Source organism: Lutra lutra, chromosome 7, assembly GCF_902655055.1.
Source record: "Lutra lutra chromosome 7, mLutLut1.2, whole genome shotgun sequence".
Lineage (NCBI taxonomy): Eukaryota > Metazoa > Chordata > Mammalia > Carnivora > Mustelidae > Lutra > Lutra lutra.
In genome coordinates, this window is record NC_062284.1 from 102,601,675 (window position 1) to 102,628,461 (window position 26,787).

General features: G+C 44.7%; 1 protein-coding gene across 4 annotated transcripts in view; it reads left to right on the plus strand.

Moving 5' to 3' along the window:
* Nucleotides 1–26,787, plus strand: part of SAMD4A (sterile alpha motif domain containing 4A) — a 206,336-nt gene that overhangs the window by 144,042 nt on the left and 35,507 nt on the right. For 3 of the 4 annotated variants that reach the window (XM_047739127.1, XM_047739129.1, XM_047739130.1), the window contains 3 exons: nt 12,741–13,004; nt 24,057–24,166; nt 26,358–26,444. In XM_047739127.1, coding sequence (XP_047595083.1) covers nt 12,741–13,004; nt 24,057–24,166; nt 26,358–26,444 — 461 coding nt within the window. The remainder of the gene's footprint in view (nt 1–12,740; nt 13,005–24,056; nt 24,167–26,357; nt 26,445–26,787) is intronic. The other variant, XM_047739128.1, reaches the window with a different exon arrangement.

Sequence of the window (26,787 nt, forward strand, 5' to 3'; positions counted from 1 at the left end):
TTGCTCAAGATTTTGGATATTGAGTGATCAGGGTCAGGGCTGAAAGTCTAAGCCTGTGAGTTCTTTCTGCTACAAGAAGCAGTGTAGTGTTGGTCACAAGAAGGCAGTCTCGCAAGTCAGAGGAACTTGGTCTTGAACCCTGGCTCTTGCCCCTTCCTAGCTATCTGATCTTTGACGAGTCCCTTACCCTCTGCAACTCAGCTTGCTGTCTGTGAAATTTGTGTTGGGCAGGGTGGAGGGAGTAGCAATGGTAGAACCTACCTCAGAAGGCATTAAATGAGTACTAACTGAAACAATGTCTATCTATAGCTGACACTTAGTGGCATTGGCAAATTGTAGCTGGTGCCGCTCACTGCCATGTGGTCTCTTCTTCAGAGAATGAAAGACCAGGAAAGGTGGTTCTTAGGGATGGGTCTTTTAGATTGCATTTGGGGAAATGACAATACAGTATCCCCACCCTTGGGGCAGGTAAGAGAGAAGCAGAGCCAGGAGATAGGGCAGTCATTCATCCGGTCATCCTTTTGTGAGATCCTAAAATGTGCGGGGGGAAATGAGAGCATTGGGATGAGCCAGGAGTGGGGAGGATGATAAAATTTAGTGCTTTCCCTTCTCCAGAGCCTTGCCTGTGATGAGCAGTTGGCAGATCCTTCACCCTGACACCCTTGGCTGGCTGTGCTATTGGTATTACAAGGCAGACTTTTTAAAAATATGCAGACATACATAATGTGGGGAAAATACCTTGTCCAGATGAGAATGGCACTGCATCAACATACTAATACCATTGCAGAAGGTTGGCTCAGAGAGGGGCTAAAAGAGCATCCACTGGGCTGTAATGGCTTTTTCAATGTTGTGCCCTCAGCTTTTAGAGCATGTAACATGGTAGGCACTCAACGCGTATCTGATGACTGAGTTAATTAAGTCATCTAGTCCATGCCCTTGTTTTGCATATGAAGAACTCAGTGTTACCCAGCCACATAATAGGTTCGTAGCTTGAATTTCTAAATATACTGGCTGTACTTAGCATTTTCAATAAGACTTTGGGCAATCAGTGTTGCTTACCAACATCAGGACAAAGAAAGAGAGGGTCTCATGAGGAGTTCTGGGTACTGAAATCTAATGATAAAGAAGGTGAGCCACATGCCCTGACCCTCCAGAAAATAGAAATGAAACATGAACACTAAAATGTGTGAGGGGAGGAGCACCTGGGTGGCTCAGTCAGTTAAGTGTCTGACTCTTGATTTCAGCTCAACTTATGATCTCAGGGTCATGAGATCAAGCTCTGCATTGGGCTCCCCTCTCAGTGGTGAGGGGCGGGTATGGGGGAGTCTGCTTGGGAATCTCTCTCTCTGCCCCTCCCCTAGCTTGTGCTTTCTCTCACTCGCTCACTCCCTCTCTCTCAAAAATAAATATTCTTAAAAAAATAAAACATGTGAGAGGAAAGGAAAGACCAAGTTGAGTCAGAATCAAAGGAAGAGGATTCTGATTAGGGCAGAGAAAATTTTGTCAGTGTAAGGATTCTGAAAGAGCAAGGAAGATACTCCTTTTGATATGACAGACCATGATGGAAATTTATCTCTTGTAAATCTGTGAAACACTATCAATAATCAGAGATATTTTTCATACTGTCCATAATATGCTGAAAATGATCCATGAATGTCATTAGACTGGCTAATACTTTGAGTTGATTTTTCCATTAGCAGTGTTGGTTTCCATTTGAGGTTTTCTTACTCTGACAATTAATAACTAGTATTTCTGTAGCACTTTACATTTTGCAAACCCTTTTTTTTTTTTCAAAACCCTTTTATGTACATTAAATGGCCTTTTTCCAACAATCCCACACTGCATCCTTTGATATCTACTATTGGGGAAAACGGAAGCACAGAAAGGTCGTATGACTTATTACACAAACCCCAAATTTTTCTCACTCTAGCAGGCTGCTTTTGGTGTGGTTGATGCCTATCCCAACATCAAGAGAACAGGTGTCAAGCTAGCAGGTCAGAGCTAGGTACATAGGCAGTGTATCTTAACCTTAAATATGCACACAAATCCCCTGGCATCTTAAATCAGATCGTGGTTCTCTGTAGGTGTGAGGTAAGGCAAGAGAGTCCAGCCTTTCTGTGGGAAAAAAAAAAAAAAAAAAGGAAAGAGCTCCCAGGTGGTGTCGGTGCTGCTGGTCCATAGATCTAGAACACAGTTTTTGCTGTTTGTAAATCAGTTCTGCTTTCACCAGCAGAAATTTCCAGACTTAGAGAGTTCAGGGAGGGCCTCCCGCTGACCCCTGATCCTCTCTTCTTACTCAGCAAGAGCAAAATGGCCACAGCAAGAAGCAGGCACTCTTGTTCAGGAGTAAAAACATGTATCTAAGGAGTCTTCAGAAATTTCTCCTCAGGTATCCTTCAGGTTGGAATTCTGGAAGCAAAATATTATTTATTTTACTTGGAGGGCAGGGCGAGAGTGATAAAATCCTGAGCTGAAGAGCCCAAACAGAATTCTACATGTGAATCCAAAGCAAACAAGACTTGTTTGGTAGGAAAAGCAAAGATTTGTATGTTGTCCTTTAAATCCACTTGAAAAGGAAACAAGATATCCATTGTTTGTGGGCATCTTATTAAGACGAGGCAGAAATGGCATCCAACCTGGGGAAGTTTGCAATGTCCAGAATGGCGGACCCAGCTTGGGGGTACCCTCAGGCCAAAAGATAGCCTAAGATGGTAGTTCTCAGCCTGGCTAGCCATTACAGGTCCTCAGATGCATTAAAAAGTACGAATGCTCCAACCCACTACAAGGATTGTCTCTTTCTTTAGTCTGGAATGGGACCTGGGCGTCAGGTTTTTTTTAAAGCCTCCAGCAAGGTTGACTGTGTAGCCAAGGTGAAGAACCACTAGCCTAAAGCAAAAAGAATGTGGCAAATATGATAAACATGTCCCAGGATGGGAGGTGGAGTTTGTATTCAGCATTTGGATGAAGAGTTGGTATCAACATATGCACACAGTGAGTTCTTAGTATTTGCAGTAGTTACATTATATAAAACCACTGTGAACACTCAATTAGCAAATCCTGAACCATTGCTCCTAGGGGAGATAGAGGGTGACGTTCCTATAAGCTTCACATTTTCATCCGTATGACGTTCCTGTAAGCTTCACATTTTCATCCGTCGATCAGTACATAACTTTGTTTCATATGTGTTTAAAGACATCTTGTGTCTTATGTATTGTTGATGCATTAACCTTAAACTCAAGGCCAGCAGCACTATAACTCATGCTTCAGTGAAGCTTATCTAGCACATGTATTCTCTCTGTAAGGCACATCACAGCCTTCCTGCACTTAGGCACACCAGGGAGCACCTCAGTTCTGCCACACTTGGGGCCATCAGAAATAGAAAAATCACCAAAGAAAAACACCAGAGTGAGAAAACCATGACCCTACACAGACCTGGAAAAGGCCACTTGCTTACAGGATGAAAGCCAACACAGGAAGGCAGAGCCTCAGTTGGGAGTCTGTGCATGAGGGACTCCGATTTGTTGCCCCTCTGAGCACATCCACGAATGACCATGAAAATGAGACAAGTGTTGATTTGGGGGCCTACAAATAAAGCTTAGCAAATCAGTGAATTCACAAATATGGAATCTGTGAATATGGAGGATCCACGACAGATAAGACACAGAATAGGAGAACAGATGACACATCATACAGTTTGTGGGACAGGCGAGGGGGACCCCACAAACGTTATACAGTATGTGGGACAGTCGGCAAGGAGCAAAGGGAGGGGACCTAAGGATCTGAGCTGGCTGCCTGGGTTCTGCCCAGCCCTCCTGATTGCCCTATGGCCCCTTTCTCTCTACCTCCGGGATCCAAAGTCTCCATATAGCCCTTCCCATCTCATCTCCAATAAGAAATGAATGCTGTTCGATTCCTGTCCTTAAACTAGAACAGTCCCGGGGGCTGAATTATGCCAGCAACCTCGTGCCTGCAGTGTCTCTGGAAGTCTTTTATTGCAGGACTGATTTATAATACCCAAGTAGATGAGTTGAGAGCAATTACGTAAATGCTGTTTCTCCAGGGTAGAGAAGAACAGTACAGTTTAAGTGAAAAATGCAGTGTCAAGTCAAAAATTCAAATCAGTATGTGTAATTACAGGCCACAGTAAATCAATTTTACAAACACAGTACCAATATCACCACGTTCCAACACCCACCAGAGCTGGCTGTGACAGTTGGGAATCTGAGGAGATACCAAAGGTGAAGCAAAGCGGGAATTGGGATATGTGAAGCCTCGATAGCTTGTCTTGAATCACATGGTGAATTCAATCAAACATAATTAAGAAGCCAGGAGAGCCTAAACCATCCAATTTCTCTTAATTAACAACAACAACAAAATCATCTAATTAGCCATGTAAGCTCAAATTGTGGGGTTTTGGAATGGTCATTTATGTGTATTATTACATTTGACATTTAGATTGAATACTTTAATGAAAACAAAACCAGTTCCCTAATCAGTAAATTGCCCCGCGAGTCACAATGCTGAGAAACTCCAGTTCTCATTCTTCTATCAAGTAACTAAGTTAAGAATTAGTCAGGACCACATAATACATCCTAATTATTTATCACCCTTCTCCTAGCACTAGAAAGAGAAGAAAAAGATTTCTGCTTGATCAAGGCAAAGTTCAGAGTTTCACACCCAGAGAAATCCTGGCACAGGTAGTGCATTTGGCTGGGGCTGAGCTGAGGCCCCGAAGGCAGGACTTAGGCATCTAATGATTCCAGTCCTTGCCTAATGAGAGCCATGACATTTACAAGCCATACTGTCCTCTTATCTGGGAGCCTTGAAGTTCCAGCAGCAGACTTTGCCTTCATAGACAAGGTTTTTAAAATAGCCTTTGTGAGCCCCTTTCAAGGGATTGACCTGCTTCTCCTCTGGAGAAGCCTTGTTAGCGGTGTCAGGTTGTAGAAGTCATTGACTATTTGTTCAGCAACTCTGCTGTGGGCTTGGGAGCACTGATGCTCTGAGAGGGTCTGAGTTGCTCAATCATGAAATTCCGGCTGTTTGCAGTTCCATATCAGGATTGTTTTTCTGGTACCCACGCTCAGTGAGCAGCCCTGACGTCATTAAACACAGGATGGACATTGCATTTTGTAAAGCTAAGAAGGACCTCCTGGGTAGGCATGTGAGCAGTTACAATTTGACAGCTGTCTTTTAAGAAAGGGGCGGGAGAGATGTTTTTTCATAGAACATCTAGTTTTCTGAGTGTCTCCACTTTCTTCCTGAAACACAATGACTGGGGCATTTTTATGGATACGTTGGAAAATGAAAAAGGACATGCCCTCTTAAATCCACTCCTGGCCACTGGCTTGACTCAATTATTTACGCTACTTGGTGTCGTCAACAAAATGATTCCAATTCTGCGTCTCTGTCTAAATTCTTTTCTGGATTTCATCTCTTCAAGTTTCTATGTGGGTAGAAATTCCATGGACAAGCCTCAGGGTTGAACGCATGTAGGTATAAATATAGAGGGGAAAAGAAACAAAATGCAGGAAAGTAGAAGTTAACCCAACATACAGAAACTTCAGAAGTGGCTGGGTTGATCCCGCCTTCCCTTGAATCGACTTCAACATCGGCTTCCGTGGTGTCAGGTTACTCCCATAGTTGATGTCATTGGTTTTGATGGAATGGAATGAGAGGATTTGGGCAGTTTCTTTTAGGACTACTTGATTTGAAGTTAAGCTTGTGAGTGAGACTCAACCAATTTCTGTAAAATGTCTATATTGGCTTCTTGTCTAGCTTATTTCGTAAATAATGACAATACAAAGTCAAATAGCCGTTATCTAAAATAGATTTTCTACTGGACGACACCCAGTTTTGCCATTATAGAAACTGACAAAAGAGGACAAATGAAATGTATCAGAGATTAATGCAGCAATAAAAGTCTGCCAGAAACATTCTACTTTACTTCTTAAAAGCCCAAATGTTTAAGTGATAACGTGAAGGCAGAAACATACATCTTTCCTCTGCCCAAAGGCTGAGCCGTCCGGAGAGTAATAAGAGCTGACATCAGGGACAAGGACTCGCATTATTGAAAAAGCCTCTCCAGGTGCTTCTCCCTGCACCAGAATGCTTTTGTTTCAGTGTTGTATGAAAATGAGATTTAGTAGGGAAAAAGAGATTTGGCGCTGTGTATTTGTCAACCTCATCGCAATGTTCTTTGCGGCTTTCTCTTCTTTCAGAGTCTCCATTTGTTTTGTTTTGTTGCTTAGGCAAGCGTACATTTTCTCTTTCCTGAGAGTATGTGGCTTCCCCTTTGGGCTCGTCGGGAACACCCCATCCACCGACCACGTCTTTGCTTTGTAGCCTGTTCTCTCCTCTTCCCCCAGAATGAGGTGGAGTCTGAAGCTGTTTTTGGGGAATCATCTTCTGGTGTCCAGATGTTGTAAGCACTGGTTTTCCAAACCTTTGAACAAGAAGCAGAGAGCAAGCATGCAGAGTTGAGGCATGAAACCTTCTAGATGGGCTTTCGATTTGTTCCCTGAAGCAATGATGGCAGAGCATGTTAATTTTAACCTGAGTAATTAATAACCCCTTCCCCCTCCTTTTACACCAATCTGTACTTGGCTGTAAATGTGAGTGGTGTTATTTTGTCTTTTTTTGCATGATGTCACTCATCAAACACTCTGGTTTTGTTTTTGTTTGGTTTGGTTTTTTAATGTATTCTTGCAGTACTATTAATCTTTTCTTCCCCAAAGATTCCCACTACAGGGCCTCGGGTTACGGGTTGTGGCCCCACAAAACCAACTAAAGAAGAGGATTCCAGGCTCTGGTATCATTTCGCCACTGAGCCTTGAAAATGCTGGCTTTTTTTTTTTTTTCCTTAAGCAAATGCCTGGAATCATTCAAACAAGTGGTGTTAACAGAACTCTACTCTTTGAAAACGGAAAGCCTTTAGTAGCAGTTCCTTAGATGCCCTGAAAGCACTCTCGAGAAATTCTTGGATGGCACCTGAAAAATGCCTGAGAAGCAGGCCTTAAATCTAAAGAAATAATCGGAATGGCTCCCCCAGTAACTTTGAAACAATAATTGAAGCTATTTTGTAGCTGGCAGTGGGTTGAGTTTTTTCTCCTTTAAACTAGACTAATATCAAACCATCTCCTATAGCAAAATGTAAGAATTACATGATTGCTGTATACTTGCTGTATACAGCAAATGTTCTGTGGATACTCTGAATTTCTTTGGGGAGTAGATCTAGTAGACAATGTTACAGTTACACCATTAGCAGCTCACACGTAGAATATTCCTAGGCTTTGTCATAGTGTGTTGACATGCCCAGCGTGTATCCTGAGAGTAGGGAACAGCCTAGGATCTTTTAATTTAGGAAAGAAATTTGAAGTTAATATTTTAAAATCATATGCTGATGTTTGGTTTCCTCGTTCTACTTCTTCAAATCCCTAAATTAGAATGAGTTATTTTTGTCAAGTTTACTCGCAATTTTGTCAAGTTTTGTCACGTGAGTATCTAGAATTTGGAAATTTTGAGGAAGTACATGTTTTCCTGTGAGAAGGGCAGCTTGTTGAATTAGAAATTGAGAGACTGCCTGAGGAGTAAAAAAGATTAAAATTTCCAATCCCGTCTGAACTCATAGGGATGTGACGAGACAGAACTCAAGTTTGGGTTGAGAAGACAAGCTGTTTGGTTTGAGGAAAGAGGGCACAATTAGGAATATGGGAACACTTACTGCCCTTATTCAAAAAGAAGTCAGCTTCTAGATTATAAACTCTAGAACGAAATGTTAAGACTGTAAGGAGGTGGAAACACAGAGTGGTAGCAACGCAGAGTGCTGGTGGACAGGACTGGAGGGAATATCCTGACGATGAGAGACATGCTGGGGACTTTGAGCACAACAGTGCCCAAGGCTGCCTTTACTGCCCATGAAAACCTCAGTCAGCAAAGCAGAGAACAGCAGTCATCTCTACCATTTGTTGAATTTGGGGCTCTGTTGTTAACATAAAAAAATAGGGGTCCCCAGAAAGCAAGAATTGTACCCTGAATCTGCTGATAGAAAAAAGGGACCAAAAGAGCTATGAATTCAGCAACATGTAAATTAATTTGTCTTTTATTAATGTTCATACTCTGCCTATATATAAAGATTATTTGCAACACAGTATTTCATCCATGAGCAAAGTGTGGTGCACACAGGGATTTTCAGGGAATTTCAGTCCCCAGGGGCCCAGAGCTCATGACTTAGGAATTCTTGAATTACCTTTCAGGGGGCTTCCAGCTCTGAAACGTTATGAATCTAGGCTCCTAACAATAATTTTTAAAGCAGAAATTGCATTCAATGCATAAGCTTCAGGAGGACAGGGAAGTATGCAATGTATCTTTGAAAGATGTCCGTTAAAATTTGTGAGGATAAAGTTTCACTGACAGTGGAGTCCAATTATATCTGTACTGTTTGCTTGTAGGGATCTCTTCTCTGCTCCACAGTGAGGTATAATGCTTAACCTAACGGTGAACCAAAGAGCTCGTGGGCCAGTACCTCCAAACTTCCTCTTTCTGCAAACCCTATTATTTGTCACATTAGAAAGCAGAAAAAGTAGTTATTCCTAATTTTCTTAAAAGAGTCTATCCCCAAAAGCCTGTCACTGAATTTTGAGCTGAAATTGAGCTGAAGTCAAGTTTGGTCAAAGGAAAGGGGTTAAAAAAAAATCTGATTTCCAGGCTTTCAAGAAAATACTTAAAAGAATAGGTCCTAGAATCAGGTATGGTCTTTTCCTCTAAAAAGGCATTGACAGGAGTCTCATTAAAGATGTTTTGAGATGAAAAAGAAATCATAAGTTTAAATGAGGCCAGAGAAATTGGCTAGCCAAGAATGGTATGGCAGAGTTTATTGCCAGATTATAAGACCCTCTCAACCCGTATCACACGGCTCCATGGCTGTGACAAGATTATTTTTAGCTGTTTTTTTTATCCATATTTCAGCTAGACTTATTCAGTATTTGTTATTTATTTTTGGTTCACTTGAATTTATAAATGCCCCCCCAAATCACAATATTCCATTGGCCTACCTATGTGTACATACGTGGATATGTGGACATTCCTGAAATTTCCTGTAAGAAGACATGAGCAATATTGAACCTCTATTTCCTTCTAAAAATAATAAACAATATTGAATTTATACTCTACACTATATTAAGTTTTAGCTTCAGTTTTTTAAGGGCAACAGAGGCACAACCTTGGTCCTCTAGGTACTTTTTAGTAGGATTTTCAATACAATAAATCCATCCAGAAACACGCTCTCCCTCCAACTCCCACTATTCTAAAGTCATGAATGCAATACAAATTCAGGACTTCGATTCTGCCAGAACCTGCTGATTTCTAATCTATATTGAGATTTTTTTTTTTTCCCCAAGGTGTACTTAATTCTGCAGGGTTCGGATACCCAGGGGCAGCTTAAGTCTGAATGAAACATTGACTGTTGTCATTCTAAAGGTCTGCCTCTAGCTAGAGTCATTCTGGGACAGCTACCAGAAGACTGTTTTCACGGCTCTGCCTCTCTACCCACAGGAAAAAGGAATTTTTTATTTAGGTATTTACTTTTGCTTGAATGTCCATTTTCCCTCTATTTATCACCACATCAGAAGAATTCTTTGGTTAAAAAAAAAAATGGAGTGAGGGGACGACCATCAGCGCTATGCCCCTGGCCACCTCATTCATGCCACAGCGATGAGGCCTATTTTCCTACATGCTTCCCATGGCATTGATCATTGCTTCTGCCACTTTGTGCCAAACATGAAGTAACCCTAAAATTGGCCTTGTGGTACAAGCCTCTGCCTACTATCTCTACCTGAAGAATTGTCTTCGCCCCAAAATGGCATGTTGGGCAGGTCACCTGTCACCTGCTTCTGTCTCCTTCACACAGGAAGACGAGCTGGTCTTGCCTCTGGGCCTGGTTCTCTTTGGAGAAATGAGGCATTTGCCCAGCATGACTTCACTCTTACTGGGGTGGGTCCCATGCCTGGATCTAAACACATGGCCATCTCTGCAAATCGGAAGCTGTGTGTGAGGCATTTTGCTTGGTTGCTATAGGAGGTTGACTCCTAAGGAGACCTTGCTGTTTGGGTGCCAGCTGCGGGAATCTTTATGATGCAGACAGGGTGGGCCTTCAGTAGAAAGTCACTGGGAAAAGGCCCTGGTTTTCCCTCGGCTATAATTGATTTTTTATTAGAGGCAGAGGCCAAGTGGATGCCATATTCCCTGTGACGTCAGTCAAGCTCAGAGATACATGAAGACATGGGTGTAGTTATCTATGAGTAAAACCCGATAAGTCCCACTAAGTTAGGTAACGATCTTTTTCCATTCTCAATAACCGGTAGATTCCTCGGATATCGATCGACAGGCCTCCCCAAGGATGCCCATCGATGGGGAGGTAGTGTGTCATTTAAGAAAACTTTAGGTGGAAAGATGCAAATGGGGTCCATCCAGAAATGGAATTCAACTCCTACATATTTGGGGTATTGTTGTCAGCACCCAAAGAAGGGGATTCTCTTAGTGGTGTGCCCACCCATGATTACATGTTCACTTGTCGCCTCTAACCAAGCTAGGTCCTAAGGGTTCTTCCAGTTCAAAGCTGGGTGTCTCTCTTTAGCCTGTTTTTATGGTGTGGGGTTTACCTCTAATCCTGGCTATGAAGAGGAACCCCCATTTCCACTTGAGGCACACCTGGCTGGCACCATTCAGAGCATCAACCAGATAGATAGTCTGAAGCAGTTGCCAAGGTATCAGAAAGTTAAGATGTCTAAGCTGGACTGTTTCAGCACTCAGTGAGCCCTCAACAAGTCTGCCCAATTTTATATAAATACTTAGACAGGCATGAAATGGATTTTCTGGATGTCTGGCTTTTTTTTTTTTTTTTTTCCCTATTGGCTTCTCTCTTCATTTTTGCCGCTGCTTACTTTTTATTTACTTTTTTCCTTTTTGCTTTTTTTTTTCTTTTTTTCTTGGTAATTCTGATCCAACCAGGTAGCAATGTGTTTTCCAGGGAGCCTTTTTCAATAGTTTCTTCCCTAGCCTATTTAGTGGAAAGGCAAGCTGTTTCAGCCTGTTAGGGTCAAAAAAATTTTTTTTAAACAAAGTTCCCTTGGCATTTTTTTTAAGTCCAGTGATAATTCCTTGTCTTTGATAGAATCTGCCTCAGGTGGGAATCTCTCAGGTAAACTCTCAGGTACTCGGGCAGCTTCCATTTTGCCTCCCTGTTCTGCTAATGAAGAAGCTTCTTGCCCTTCAGGCTGTCCCTCTTTTGCACAAGTTGTCTCCCTTCTGGCCACGTGAAGCCACATGGAAGGAAACATTGACAACAGAGATGTGACCCCATTGCTCTCAAGGCCTGGTCAAAGCCAGCTGACCACAAACTACCTTCCCACACCACCACTGCCCCCAAATATGCTTTCTGGAAGCACCCAGCCTTTTGGCTCTGGTCTTTTCTCTTTGAAAGTGGGGACAAGGTAGTCTGCTACTCAGGTCTTTGTGGCGTGGGTGCTTCTTACACTGTGGTGTCAGCTCTGCTTATTAAAAAACACAGGTTCACACTAGCCAAGAAGAGCTTGTCCGGGCCTTGGAGAGCAAAACCTCACTGTAGGGGATAAGGCCCGAGATGGAACTTAATGGCTTCCCTGAAAAATGTTTAAAAATGCATGTGGCTCAATTCCATGTGAGCGTGGCTGCAGTCAAAATACCCCAGACCTGTCAGGAAGTGGGCCTCAGAGAATCTTATGAATAGACTTATTTTGTGAAGTTACTTAAACGCCCAGAAAAACCAACCGAGGGTAACGCCGGCTCCCCGGCCATTGATTTGGGTGAAATCCCTCCCTCAAATGACCTCAGTTGAGTTTGGCTAGTTACAGGAGTTGTGTTGCTTTTTCCTTCTTTTCTGGAAGAGACATGGAAAACAGGGGCTGCGCAGATGTGGCCCACCGGGGGGAAGCGTTGATCCCGCGGGTGGAAACCGTCCCCAGCTCACTGCGAGCGCCCCACTGGCTTCTGAATGAAGGCCTGTTACCTGGCAGTGTTGTCAGTGTGAAGTTTGGCTTTAACCTGTGAAGCCAGGGGAAGAATCAGCCCTTTCACACACAGCTGCCCGTGTCCCGCACACACCCTGAGGTCTGTGTGCGCCCTGCAGCCCCCCAGGAGCCCGCACCCCTCCAGAACTGAGAGGCTTCCCTGCTTCCTGGCTGCCAGGCCTAGTCTACCTTCTCGTCCAGCCCAGCCAAGATCCCAAACGGTGACCAGCCTGCCTACTCTTCAAGGAGTCCACCCCCAATGACATGGGTAATGTCGGGTTCTGTGTGTTTCCAAAAAAAAAAAAAAAAAAAAAAAGAAAATGTCCAGCCCATGTTCTCTTCACTCTTGGCCCATGGCCACTTTGCCAGGCTGTCGAGCCTCACCTGATTTATAGGCCTCCTACCACGGCTCCTGATTTCTAGAGTTAGAATGAAAACCAGATCCGGACCCACAGAGGTGAAAGCCAGATGGGCGGGTCCTGTAGGTTTAGCCTCTTTGGGGAAACCCAACCCACCAAGAGGTGCAGATGCATCCCTTTGAACCCCCTGAAGGGAAGGCCCCTGCCAGGCCTGTATTCAGCCTGCGGGGACCACAGATAGTTAGCGTCATTTCTCAGGGTTAAAAGGTATTGTGGGTTCTCTGTGGCCCAGGCTAAAGGGGGGGAATAACCTATTTCATTTTATTTTTTTTTCCAGTTCTCTCAGGCCAGGCACACCACAGCCCTTTGAAACGATCTGTGTCCCTTACCCCACCCATGAATGTGCCAAACCAGCCTCTAGGCCACGGATGGATGTCTCATGAGGACTTACGAGCTAGAGGACCCCAGTGCCTCCCATCCGATCATGCCCCCCTGTCTCCACAAAGCAGTGTAGCCTCTTCAGGAAGTGGTGGGAGTGAACACTTAGAAGATCAGAACACTGCTCGTAACACATTCCAAGAAGAAGGTAGTGGTATGAAAGGTGAGTGACGAACGAGAAACCACTGGGAACAGAATCTGTCCCTTTATTTAGAGTCAGAAGGGTGAAAAGAGAGGTAGGTAGTCAGCGAGAGAGGAGCCCAGCCCCCTCCCCAAGCTCGTGCACTTGACCCAGCCCTTGCAGAGCTCCAGGGTCCACCCTGACAGAAAGGGCTCCGATTCCCCTTCTAGGGTATCTTGCCAAAACCTGGGAAGCAGGAACCAGAGCAGGAGAGGTCAACACTCTTTTTTTTTTTTTTTTTTAAATGCAGTGACTTGCAGGCAATTAAATGAGTCACCGCACTGCTAGGATCTCCTGTGCACGTACATTGCTCAGCCCTGTCCTGTTTGGAAAGGCGCTGAGCTCCTCCAGCCTTCTACCTCATTGGCCGTGGCCAGGGAACTGTCAATAATTCAGCAACACAAACCATAGGCTCTTTCTTTTAAGTCTCTCCTAATGCAGAATGGTAGTCGTGCTTCCTTTCTCTCTCCTTTTTCTTTTGATGTGCAAAGAAACTTTTAAACCCTTTCCTCTGCACCTGTTTAAGGGACGTGAACACAGTACCACTGAGAACCTATGTCAGGGTGTTAAGCCTGAGAACAGATTCACATACAATGATAAAGGCCTTCTCGTGCAGCATAAATAAATGTTTGTACATTGCCCTGTAAATCTAACCTCTTCTTAAGCTACTCATCAGGAGACAGAGATTGCCACATTACCCTCGACAGGTTCAAAGAGGATACGTGCGTTTTGTATTTTTAGACGCCAAGTTGTTCAAAGTCTGGGAAGTCCTAGGGGAAAGATGCTCATCAAAGACCCAGGAATAACAAATTTAGATGGAGAAACAGTAATTTTCCTTGCTTCTGGGAGTACAATACTGCAGGGGGCTCTGAGAGCGGCCCTCTTTGCTGGCATCCAGAGTCCTGAGGACTGGCTGTCTCCAACCTTTCCCTCAAGAAGGATGTGTTGATATAGGAGTCTCTCCACCAAGTTCCTTCCCTGCCATGGAAGCATGGCACAGAGAGACACCCATGACCACCCAGGGGCCAGTTGTGTGAGACCACCAGGCTGACGCAGGGAGCCTGTCCATTAGGGGAACAAAGCTGCCGGAAGTTCCTTCCCTGGTGCCTTCCTTGAACATTCCTTTCCCTCAGCAGCAGGCCCGTATGCTCCCCATGCCACCCCCATCCCATGGTGAGTGCCCAGAGTGAGTGGGATGTGTCTTGATGCTTTCTTCCGCTGATACAAGTGGGTCTTTAAAGGTGTTTAACAGACAGCACAAACAATGGCTCATTTTGGCATGGAGGGGATGTGTGTCCTCTTTCTCTTTCACAGTTTTCGAGGGAATGTGTCATAATTTTGGAGACCTAGCAAAACTCATTTCTGAGTTCATGCTATATGGTTCTGTGCTCTAGCAGCTGAGCCCCAGGTGATGGGTAACCGATGAGCCTCAGCCATGTTTTAGGTAAGCCTGTAGGACATCTGTCATGGGGACCCCCCCAAGTACCCAAGGGACCGGGGGAGGCAGGGCCAGCCGTTCCTCTGGACTAGCTTCTTCCCAGGCCAAGTGGAGTGTCTGGGCAGCACATTTCCAAGAAAGTGTACGTGTGGTTCTAATCAGTGACTGTGGGAAGGAGGCCTTGGCCCTTGTGTTCAAGGGCAAGGAGGGTCCTACAAGAAGGTCATTCTCTGGAATACAGACGTCTCCCAGAGAGGAATGCTCGTCCTGTCTGGTTATTAGAGGTCTGCTTTCTTTCCTTTCTTCCTTTTACTTTTCTTTCTTCCTTCCTTCTGTACATACATTCATTCATTCTTTTTTTCAGCTTTAATGTATACCTTCAACATCCTCCCAAAGTAGGTAAAGGTGTGCTCATCATGTGCTGTTGTTTTGAGGTGAGAAAAGAATAATGACAGAAAACCCGAATAAACTTCTTATTGCTATTTTAGAATACAAGGCAAAATATTCCAAAGTTCAGGGAATATCCCCTATGTAAGCATCTTCTATTCTTTTCTTTAGAATTGATAAGAATTGTCTCCTCAGAGATCCTTCAGTCAGAAAGTGACACAGATAAGCTCTTACATCCAAGATTTTCTTTATAGGCCCAAGGGATTTGGTGACCAGGTAAAACACAAGACTCTTTCCTATATACACCCACCTTCTGCTGACCTAGCAAACTGTCCTTTTCCCAAAGAACTGGATCAGGATTCAAAATATAAAGTCTGTAGCAAATTAGAGGGCAAAACATATTTGAAAGAAGGCAGGAGAAACAATGAAGAGTTGTATTTGTGGGAAAAGTATGTTTGCAGTTCAGCTGATAGGTCAAACCATAGAAACATCCACACCTGAAACAGCAGCCTCCCAGAATGTAGGGGGCTGAAGGCAGCTCGCCAGCGGTGCCTGGAGATGTCTTCTCAAGAAGGCAACTCTGTCAGCGAAGCCTGTACAGGGTGGCCTCCCAGGACAGTGCCCAGGAAGCAGACCTCACCAGGCCCAGCCCAAGAGTTTCTCATTTGATTCCCAAGTCCGAGAGCAGACATGGGTTTAAGTTTCCAAATTAATTCATACTTTCTGAGAAATGAAATATGAAATCAAACGAAGCGCTTCTAAAAAGAGCCAGCTCTTGTCCTCAGATCCACATCCCCTTCTGTGTAACCAGGTTTTTTGGCAGGAGTATCAACCCTTTTAGGCTACTTTCTGGTCTACCTGAGGACACCATCAGTAAGTTGCTATTTTTCTAAAGTTCTTTTAAAAGCCTGGTTTACAGAAATGACAAGGAATCTGTACTTGAATTTGGAGGAGTTCCAAATCTCCAGAGGATGCGTGTCAGCCCTCTCCCTGCACCTTGGGGAAAGAATAAAAAGTTGCCATAATTGAGCTTAATTTAGTGTGAATTCATCTTTCTTGCCAACAGCTGTGCATACCTTGTAGAAACACGGTGTTCATCTATTCCTTCCTTTTCATCTGGACAAACTGGCCAGGCCTGGCTACGAATTGTCCCTTAGGAATGGGCCTCTTGGTTCAAGAGAGTGAAATAAAGCTCACAGCCCAGTATTCTTCTTTTTTGAATTTTTCACGAACATCGATCTCGCTCCTCTTTTTGTTTTGGGGTCAGCACCCTGCCAGGGATCGTCACAAAGTTCTCTCCCAAGTAGACCAGCTTGCGCTCTCAGGGGAGTAACATCATCTGCCTGCTTTGCTTTGTTTTTCCTTTTATAGTAAATACCATCCTGAAGATGTAAGTCAGCTCCAAAGCTCAGATTGGCTGTCCGTCCGGGTAGGGATCTCAGACTAATCTCAGGCTGAAGCAGGAGTGGGATCAGCTACTCGATGAGAAAGTAACAAACAGAAGTAGGAAACAACAGGAATAGGAGTTTCCCCCTTAACATGCCCCTTGGAGGCTACTGGTTATACATTGTTGGCCCAGATATGCTGATTGGGGTTTCTAAATTCAGTTGTCCTCGTTGTTGGCAGAAACATCACTGTGACTTATCCAGGGGAAAGAGTCATGATTCCCAGGTTGCTCCTCAATCATAATACCCTCCTTTCCCTCGGCTCTCTTGCCTCTTCTCTCATGCAAAGCCTTCAGGTGGCCCAGAGGAGGAAAAAAGACATTCCCCTAATTTCCTGCAAGGAAGAGAAATCTAGACGAGCAGAAGTCTGTTGGTTGGGGAAACACATCTACCCCTCATAGCAGCATCATGTTCTCAGAAATAATGTAGAGACATGACATCCAAAGACTTCTCAAAAGGCCAGCGCTGTCAACAGGTGGTGGGCGGTGTTCTATGGAAGCAGAGAGAAGGGAAGAAAGACTGGTTCATAGGTTTTACTTTAGTTCTTATGAAGTCAGTTGGCTTTTAAGCACCTGCTGAGAGAGGCTTGGACTAGTTTACTGGGGAGACAGAGAAGAAAGAGATGGGACCTGCCTCATAGGAGTCCCCATCCCATGAGCAACAAACATGGACTGGATGCAGGTGCACAGCTATGAAATTGTCTTGTCTTTGGAGACTTGCCTTGGGTCAGGGTAGGCACCAAGGAGGGCCCTGCTGCCAAGTCGAGAGATGTCAAGGAAAGTTCCTGAGGAGGAGAGGCCTGGACCTGAGTCTTGGAGCCTGATTACATGTTAGCCAAATACATAAGGTGAGGGAAGGCCATTCTGTGCAGAGGGAAAAGGATGCAAGAAAAGCATGGTGATGAGACAGATCAACCAAGTATCTCCTGTAGCCTGAAGGTCAAAGGACATGGGAAGGAGTCTGAAGAGGGGAAAGCCAGGCTTTGCGAAAAGTTTGGCATTCATAGAAGCTGTCAAGGGCATTTAGTAGCAAAGTGACCTGCTTACCTTTGCTCCTGAGAAATCGGACCCTAGTGGAAGTCGGGGAGGGGGCCATAGGAAGGGAGGAGGAGCAGAGGATTCTGGTTTGGGAAACCAGCTGAGAGGTGGGGGCTGTTTAGTAATGGAGGAGGAAAAAGAGGTGGGACCAAGGCAAGCAGCAGTGAGAATGGAGTTCAAGGAGTGTGTGGGCATGGTCTTTGTGCGAGAGAACTGAGACAGCTCGGAATTGAATGTGTCCTCTTGAAAGTAGACCGCGCAGGAGCAGGAGGAATTTAGGACGATGCCCAGGTTCCTGCCAGGGCAGCTGGATAGCCCGCAGTGTCCTCTATAGCAAAGAGAACAGAGGAGAAGAAACAGATCCTGGGCCAGTGTGGGGCCTGGTGAGTCTGGAAACCAGTAGGACACTCCGAGGAGCTGAGCCAGACCTCAGTGTGCCATATTCTTCCCTGGCTGGTCTCCCTAAGCCCCAGCTTCTCTCCCCACCTGCACCGGTTAGCACTCTGACTGCCTGTGGGGAAGCTGGTGTGGAGACTCCATTCCAGATTTCTGGCTAGTAAGGCCCATAGATTTGGGCTCCTAAGAGTGACGAGCTCCATGACTTTCTCATCACAGCTGTCAGTGGGAGAGGGATGGAGGTCGGGGGCTGTTTCTCTTGACACGAGCTTCAGCCTCACCATCAGGAGTGGACGTTGACTGGGTTGCCTTACAATGTGTGGTGTTCAAAATATGGAGGTAATGGAAACTGTTACATTGTTTGTATTCAGACATCATACAGATTCAAAAGAAACCTGTGGCTCCAATTACCTTGATAGAAACCTAGCAGTTAAGAGTGGAGGGGACCAGGGACTGGGAATATAGGCTTGGTTGCCTTTTCTAGGGAGTCTTCAATGAAACTGAAGTAAACTTTTTTTTCAGTCACAGTGAAGGAAATGCATTGTCTGTTCTGAAGTAGCCAGTTTGGGGTTTCAAGTAGGTTTTGAAATGTAAACCTTTGAACTTCTCTGCCTGTCTTAGAATGCGATTAGAAAAATTATTGAGAAGTGTGATCCTTTTTAAGATGAAGAACCCTATGTTAAAGCTTTGAGAGAAAAGTGGTGAATCCAGCATTTCTAAGGGTCGTAAGGGGGTGAGTGATGGACTGGGAGTGTGGCCAGGACTCTTCTCAGCATGGCTGTCATGGGAACAAGCCACCATGTTCTGAATGTTGACTTTCTAGACACTGTCTTGAATTCATCTAACTTGAAGGCCAAGAGTTAGTAAATTCCCTTCACTTTCTTTATTCTCAAATGCCAGCCTATATCCTGCATGGGTAGGTCCTCATGGGCTCAGATTGTGCCCCCTCTTCTCAGGTAGGCCAGAGGCCCATTGTCTTTGCAAAGTTTCAGGATTCCCCCAAATTCTAAAAGATAGAAGTCTTTTAACCACCACTCCTTACCAAGCATGGGTCTTCAGCTGTGGTGCTTGAAGAACTGTGCAGGCTTGGGGAGGGCAGCTTTTCACATGGAACCTAGCCGCCACTTAATGACACAAAGCAAGCTACATGTAGAACACCACTTAGGAGTGTCACAGCTCAAGGAAACATTGAGAAATTTAATCCCTGTGTTTGTAACTGAATGGTCTAAGTTGGTATTTTACTCAAACTGTTCCTTCTGAGACCCACACAGGCTCCCCATCAATGTGAGCCCTTCTTGGAGGACATAGCAGACGTTTCCCAGGATTGAGGAGCACACACTCAGCTCCCAAGAACCAGAGACCAAGGCATGTCTTTCTTTTGCTCAGAGGCTGGAGCAGCATTGGGCTGCTCCTTCCACTCTGGCCAAAAGTAGACAGGCTTCCATAATATTGATGCCGTTCCTGGACTTCTGCTTTGTTTTTGAAAGGAATCTTTGCCCTCTTACTTCAACGCTGAAAAGTACGTCTCTTCTTACTCTCATCTGGTTTCCTCTTCTCTCCCTCAAAGACGAAGGATGCACTTGTATCTTGGGGAGAGAGAGAGAGTCGTCTGAGAGTAGCTTGGCATTCTGTGGTGAATGGAAGTTGCTCTCCTGTCTGCAGGTACCAGGACCACCACAGGTGTGGCTTATTGTGGAAACCAAGGCTGTTCATGTTTCTCTCTTCCAGTGGCACCTTACTCCCTGCCCTTACAAGTTTTCCCATATTGGGCCCTTCTGCAGTATTGGTTCCATCTTTCATTCTTGTGGAGCCTCTTTGTTTGTGAGGCAGTTGACGCATGGCCCATTGAATGGTATACGTAGCCATTCTGGCAGCAAACATTTGAAAAAAAGCAACTCAGGTTCTAATTGGACCCCAGCCTCTGTGTGAGCTGTTGTACATGCCACAAACCACTGGATTGTCCAAACTCTAAAAGGGAAATAGAAACCAGCATAATTGGACATTGAACCCATTGGTAAAGACCAGCAGGTAAACATAGAGTGTATAAAAATTGAGTGTAGCACTATTACCAAAAATGGCCATGTGGAGATAAACCACTGTGGACTGCAGCAAGATCTAGAAGGAGCTTCATGAAGGATGGACAATGTGCTTGGGACCTACCATCTGCATATGAATGGTGATACTTTCTCCCAGAACCTACCCTTCGGATTTGTCCTCCCAGTTTTCTTCCTGGACTTCTCTTCTCACCCCTTCCCCTAAATACCTCATGCTCCCAAGGCTCTATCTTGGCTCACCCCTATTCTCACTCCATGCTCTTTCCCTGATTGATCTCACCACTTCCATGGCTTAAAGTCACCACCATATGCTGCTGACAAGTTCTCCCGTTCAGACCTCTCTTCAGAGATCTTGTCCTGTTGACTTCTTCACCTAGATGGCTCAAAGGCAGTGATACTCAGCTGACATGAAGTGGAGCTCATCATTTCTCCCTTGTCACCCCAAATCTGTGGCTCCCCTATTCTTCCTTGATCTTCAGATACTACCCATTTTTATCCTATTCCTTGCCACTGCCCTTCCAAGCCATCTCCCAGGGCTTCAGTTCATCTCTTGGCCTCCATTCCCCCTTCCTCCAGTCCAGCCTTTACATGGACAGCCATCATCTTTCTAATATCCTCATCTGATTGTGCCTCTCTTGCTCAGATTTCAGCAGTTCCTCATCACCAAAGACCAGGTCTACCCTCCTTGTTTCAGCATTACAGATCTCAATCATCAGACCCTGTGTGCTCCACCTTGTACTAGCCATTCTCTATCACCCACCCAAGTGTTTGCTCGGCCCCAAATGCTCTCTTGGCTCTGTGCTTTGCTAATATGCTGTTCCTGCTTCCAGAGAGGCTTCCTCACTGTGGTCTGCCCAGTGATTTCCAGGCTGCTCCTACTATGAAATTACCCCTCACTCCCCAAGGGAAATCAAAATGCTCATTGTTCTGTGCCCACCTAGAACTTGGAGTTGACCTAGCTCTTGTTCTACAACTGTTATAAATGTATTGTTTGAGTCAGTCATTCTCTCTGGATTAAAATTTCTTTGATGGCAGGGACATGCCTGGCCCCATAGAAAACACTCAATAAGGGTTGAGTGGGCAAATATCAGGATGCTCACATGTGGCAAGGAAGTCAACCCGGCATATAGCAAAAGCGTCTTAATCTTTCTCACACTGCATAAGAGAGTGACTTTCTAGTCTGGGACCTCCGTTGGCAAGTCCAACAGAAGCAGCCCAGTGGAGGCTAAATGGCTGTGTGCCAGCCATAGGGGGGAGCCCAGGAGGCATGCATGCCCCCAATCATGTATCAGTGCTTTCAAGAAACACCCCTACTTGTCTTTTCGTTCACCCACAGCCATAGCTCTTCAGAATGAAGAAACAATGTCTGAGATTATATGAGATGGTTCTCAGCTTTGCATCCACCTGTGGCACCTGGACAATGGGAAAGGATCTGAACTTTTAGTTAGGCTTCATCTCTGGGTAGCATCTTAACAGAATCTAGCATCCAAATTATTGGAATTCCTGGCTTGGGAGGAGTGGAATGGTGCGGGGGCTCACCTCTCTGGTTTTTTTCCCTTTTAATGGAGTTTTGTTTTAATCCCTGGCAAAAGAAGGTGCCTTGTCTCCAAGCAGGGGGTGAAAGATTAGTAGGCTGTGTTCTTAAGAACTGGGATTTCCTCTTCTTTGTTCATGTTTGAAGAAGGAGAGCTCTTTAAGCATGGAGCACCAAGCAAGGCATGGAGACACTTGCTGTACAAGCAGAGTCAACATGTGCCTGCCTCAGGGAACAGTGGCCAACGGGTGCTTACCAGGAAGATATACACAAATAAATTCTCCTGTTGGCACAACTCACCATGTTGTGAAGTTGGTAGGAAGACAACTCCCTCTGGCCCACATTTTCACTAAATGGGTGAGGCGGGCTCTTCCAACCCTCTGACAGGAATTCTAGTTGTCCAAATCTTTTGTAGAAAGGAGGTAGTACTGACTGGAGTGCTAGTCTTGCTGAGTCAAGATTTGCACCCTACTGTTCCCAACTCTCAAAACACCATATTGCCCTCTTGGCTTATAAAATACCCACTCTTTTGATGTGATTTAGTAGCTCAGGATGCTGTTTTACCATGAGTGGCTTTTGCCTGATAAACACTAGGGCACCGTGAAAAGTCTGGCCCACGAGATGCTCCGTACTCTGTGACAGATTGTGCCCAAGTGTGCCATGTGGTCACTCAGACTTTACTGAATCATGATCACTGAGTTTTCTGAGCAGCAAGTTGGGGCTTTTCAAAGACGTGAGTAGCCAACATGAAACCTGATGTCAAAGCGTTGACAAGTCACTGGCCCCAAAGCTGGAGCTGTGGTTATTTGCTGCTCTCACCGCAGAAGGATCAGCATTGTTTCAACAAAAAAACATGGTGGAGAATAAAGTCTGGTAAGATGGGTCCAGGATGCCGCAGGAGGGAAAGTACCAGAACCTGAGCAGGCAGGGCCTGGAATCTATGCAACCACAGTTTGAGTCAAGGAGGACTTAAGTAGTTGGTACTATGTGCCTGGGGAAGCCTTGTCTCTTTGTGGTTCCTGATGGTCCCAGAGGGACTCTGTGCTTGTCATGGTAGAAGGAAGGGCCTAGAAGCACAGAATCAAATTGATTTCTTGCCTAAGATGACTGAGTTTGTTCTTCAAAAGGCATTGGGGATATCCAGTTCTGTTTCTCTACAGGTTCCCCTTCTTCAGCCTTCATATTACAGCAGATCATGAGATATAACCTTACCAGGCCTACCCTCCCCTTGTAATCTTTGAATTTTGGGAGATATCAAATACCCACATTCCATAAGCCTAGGTCAGGTTCTGCGGGGGGGCTGGGCCTGATTACAGAGTGGGCCAGTTTTCTTCATCAGTCCCAGTTAACTACTTTAAAATTGGAAATTGGAAGTTTCCCACTTACTCTGGGTGTCTGTCAGTCCCTCAGGATAAAGCACTTGGCACAACAGACAGCATCTTGTGATCAACATGGTTAGTAATGGATAATACTTGATAGGAGACGTGAATAACATTTACTCAGTGCTTTAACATTTCAAAGTACTTTGATGTCATTGTTTCCCCAGCCCTACCACTGATGGACTGTTTGGTCCTCCTCTCACAAGAAGTTGATACAAGGCAGGAAAAAGCCAGGAGGCAGGAAGCCTGGTTCTAGCCCCATTTCATCACATACTTGCTCCATGACCTAGACAATGACTTAACTTTGCCATCTGTGAAATGAGCGAAGGGTGGAGGAAGGAGATTCTAGAGAATTCTCAAAGATCCTATTTGCTCAAAAACTCTGAATTAAAAGAGCAGGGATGAGTGCTTTGTTTTGGTTGAACTTAACAAGGTGATAATTCTCATTGATTTTGATGCAGTTACTATTTAATTTTCCCAACTCTAGAATCCAAAATGTGGGCTTATTTCAGATATGCTTTGGAGATTCTATTATCTTATGATCTAGCCAATTTGGGGGCATTTCCAGTCCTGGTATATTTGTGGTTAATATTCAAGGAAAAGGTCTGAGACACATCCAGACATATTCCATGGCCTGGAGAAATGGCCTCTGTGTGCGTGCACGCGCACACACACGCACACACACACACATACTGGAGTGATAGTTTTGGAGTCTAGGATGCCCTTATTCCCGCTGGAGCGGAGAAAGGCAGAAGAAAGATTAGGCTAAGAATGACAGCAGCTCCACCCAAGGACTCTCACGGTTGCCTGGGTGAGCTCTTTTCTGTGGAAGTGACAGAAAGAACACATGGAGAGCTACACTGAACCTAGAAGGAAATCTTGGAGAGGAAGCCTCATCCTATGTAGTTTTAACATTCTAAGTCACCTCTTCCCAAATCAGTAATAAATAGTCTGGCCAAAGCAGTGGTTTTTGTCATGTTTTTGGTCATGAACCATTTTGAGGATCTCATGGAAGCTATGGATGACCTCTGTCCAGAAAACTACTCCTATATTCACAAATTGGGATATAATTCTAGGGAATTCCTATATGCCCTGCAGCCTATGGACCCCAACGTAGCAACCCCTAGTCTAAAGTAGAAGAAGGGAGCCTGACAGTGGGAATGTCAGGGCTAGACCAAGACTTCGAAGTCCATAATTTGTTGCCAAAATGGAATTGAACAAGTAGTAACATAAAGGGTTTTTTTCCTTCTTTTTTCCCCTCTGACCATCACCCTCCTGTCCCCTCTCTATTCCCACATCTTTTGTCATCTCTTCTTGTTCCCTTTCAATTTCTCTCCCCATCTCTTGCACATCTTGCCCTGCAGATGTTCCAGCCTGGTTAAAAAGTCTCCGCCTGCACAAGTACGCTGCTCTTTTCTCCCAGATGACCTACGAGGAAATGATGGCCCTTACTGAGTGCCAGCTGGAGGCTCAGGTAAGGGGTGCAGGTGACCATTCCCTGAGAAGTTGCCCCAGATGGAACCTGAAGTTCCAGCTCAAGACAGACCTTGTTCGGACCCATACCTATCCCCACCCAGTAGCTTGCCTTGTTCTAGGAACTGCCAGGTGCTGGCCCACATTATGTGGTGAGTAAGGCTGAGTTCTTATCTTCAGCATCCAGTAGGAAGTGGGGGACCAGCATATAACTGGAAGGAAAATAAGGCTCAGTGAGAAAGAGTGTGAAAAAGGTAATACCTAGGTGCATGCTCTAAGTTCAGGGTAGAGTGGCCTAGAAAGAACATCTGACCAAGGCCCCAAAGAGTCTGGGTCCCTGCCTTTGCTTTTCCTGCCCCCTCCCTCCATCTGTGGGACAAGGGGTTGTCTGGACTATGACAGATTGGTTGTCTGTTGTCCAGTCTGGTAATAAATCAGCTAACTTCTAGTAGTTAGTAATTAGAAGCACCAAGTCATGCCTCAGACCTTCCCCAACACTTTTCCAAGAACATGTTCAGATTGGACATAGTTGAGATCAGAGTAAGTGGTGCCAAACATTTTTTTTTTCTTCCAACTACCTTGAATAACATGGGACTGATGCAGAGAATGGGATTACCCCAGGTCTCTGGTTTCATTTCCCTTCTGAGTGCCATAAAAGAACAAAGTTTCCCCTTCCTTCTCAGGCATCTTTGCCCAAGTCTGGATGTCAATGGCTAGGCCAGTCAACATACGCCCCAAAACTGACCATGTTTCCTACCATGCTGTGCTCAAATAAATAAATCTGACTGATATCTTTGTTTCCCTTGTTTAAAATGCCATTTGCATGTTTCAAATTGACCTCAGTTTCTTTTGAGCAATGATTTAAAAGAATTAAATGTCTGAACAGACTAATAATATTTCCTTCGCAGGAAGAGGAGATTGTACCCTTTGGGGCAACACTGCTCTCGACTCCTACCTCCCAGCAGATGCTGGTTTCCCATTGCATCTTCAGTACCCTCGGTTAACCTCCGCAGGCCTGGCTGAATACTAGTATTGAGATGCAAGGCAGAGCCCAAAGTCACTGTACATTCTAGGAGAATGAAAAAGCACTAATTTCAACTTCCTAACACTTCTCCCACCACTTTTTGGATCTTGATTGTTCCTTAATCAATCCCAGGGATTGATGAGACCTACTTCTAAGAGCATTTTTTGGTGTTTGGGTCAGAGTTAAGAAAAAAAAATCTAAGTCCTCAGTTATTTGACTTGAGAAAAAACAAGACCTAATTGACAGAGAGGGCAAAGCCAGAGGCATGCAGAGTAATTTAATTCACTTGAACCCAAAGTCAAGGCTAAAGAGAAATCTGCCTTCAGCACTTCATCTTAGAGAGTGAGTACTGCTGTCACTCGAGTGTTAATATCTCTGAAGGAGATGCCTCTGGTGTTCCCATCTTTTCCTTCTTTAAGAGGAATTCTATGAGTAGGTGTAAGAAGAAGTCACCAGAAGTTTGCCTTAGAGACCTGACTTAAGAAAGGACCTCCTGTTTGGAACTTTGCTGTATCTCTAATCAACAAGCACTGAACTAAATCCTTGGGCTCACCACTGTACACCGTTAAGACAAAATCCACAACCCTAACTGTGAATCCTCCTCATTTAGCTCAAGTGATGACTGAACAAGAGTTTTAGGTTCTTTTCTATTCTTGTTTTCCTTATGGAGACCAAAGATGACCTGTAAACTGCCAAAAATTACCCTGTGTTGTACGGTACCTGGTGAGAACCATTACCAGACTTCAGAGATGGGAAAACCCAGGAAAGGTTTGAGAAAACAATGAAGCTCTGTATGGGATTGGAACCTTCAAGCAACCTTGGGTGGGAATGAAATGACAAAATACAGAGAAGAGTGTGTAACTTTAAAATGATCATTGAAGACAAGAAATTTCATGCTGGGTGGGTAATTGGCTGTTCTAGTTTTCTTTCTCTTTTCTCTCCTAAAGGTCACAACCAAAGGACACAGGCAAATGTATAGCCAGATGTAGTTAGAACATTTAGTAAGGAGAGGTTTGTGACTGAGGGGACTGAAGAGAGAGACAAATAGATATTTACTAGTCCACAAACGTAGGATTCAAGAAGATAGTGAAGTACTGACTAGCCTCCAGGAGTCTCTAAACTGATTCTTAAAAATATGTTTTTAAGTGTAACTTTTATTTAATTACAGAATGTTACCAAAGGTGCAAGACACAAAATTGTCATCAGTATTCAGAAGCTCAAAGAAAGACAGAACCTCCTGAAGTCTTTGGAAAGGGTGAGTGACCGCCAGGGGAGGGCGTGTCTCTGCCGCCATGATGGGAAATGTCTCGGCTGAAGGTGTCATGGGTAGACCTACCTTGCAGAGTTTTTCACCTCGTTTCCTTACCAAAGGCAGAAAAAGAATGAAAGGATTTTGAAGTCAAGTTTCCTGGTTATCCACACTCCTGTGTAACCTGACCACTGCCATGTACTTACTCCCTGGGTCCAGGCAGCCTGTGACTGGCCATCCCGGGAGACTCTGGCTTCAATAGAAGGCATCGGAATCACTGGGCTGATAAGCACTTATCAGCTGCCACTGTCTCTTTTTGTTTGCTGCCTACACAGGTTCTCTTCCTATC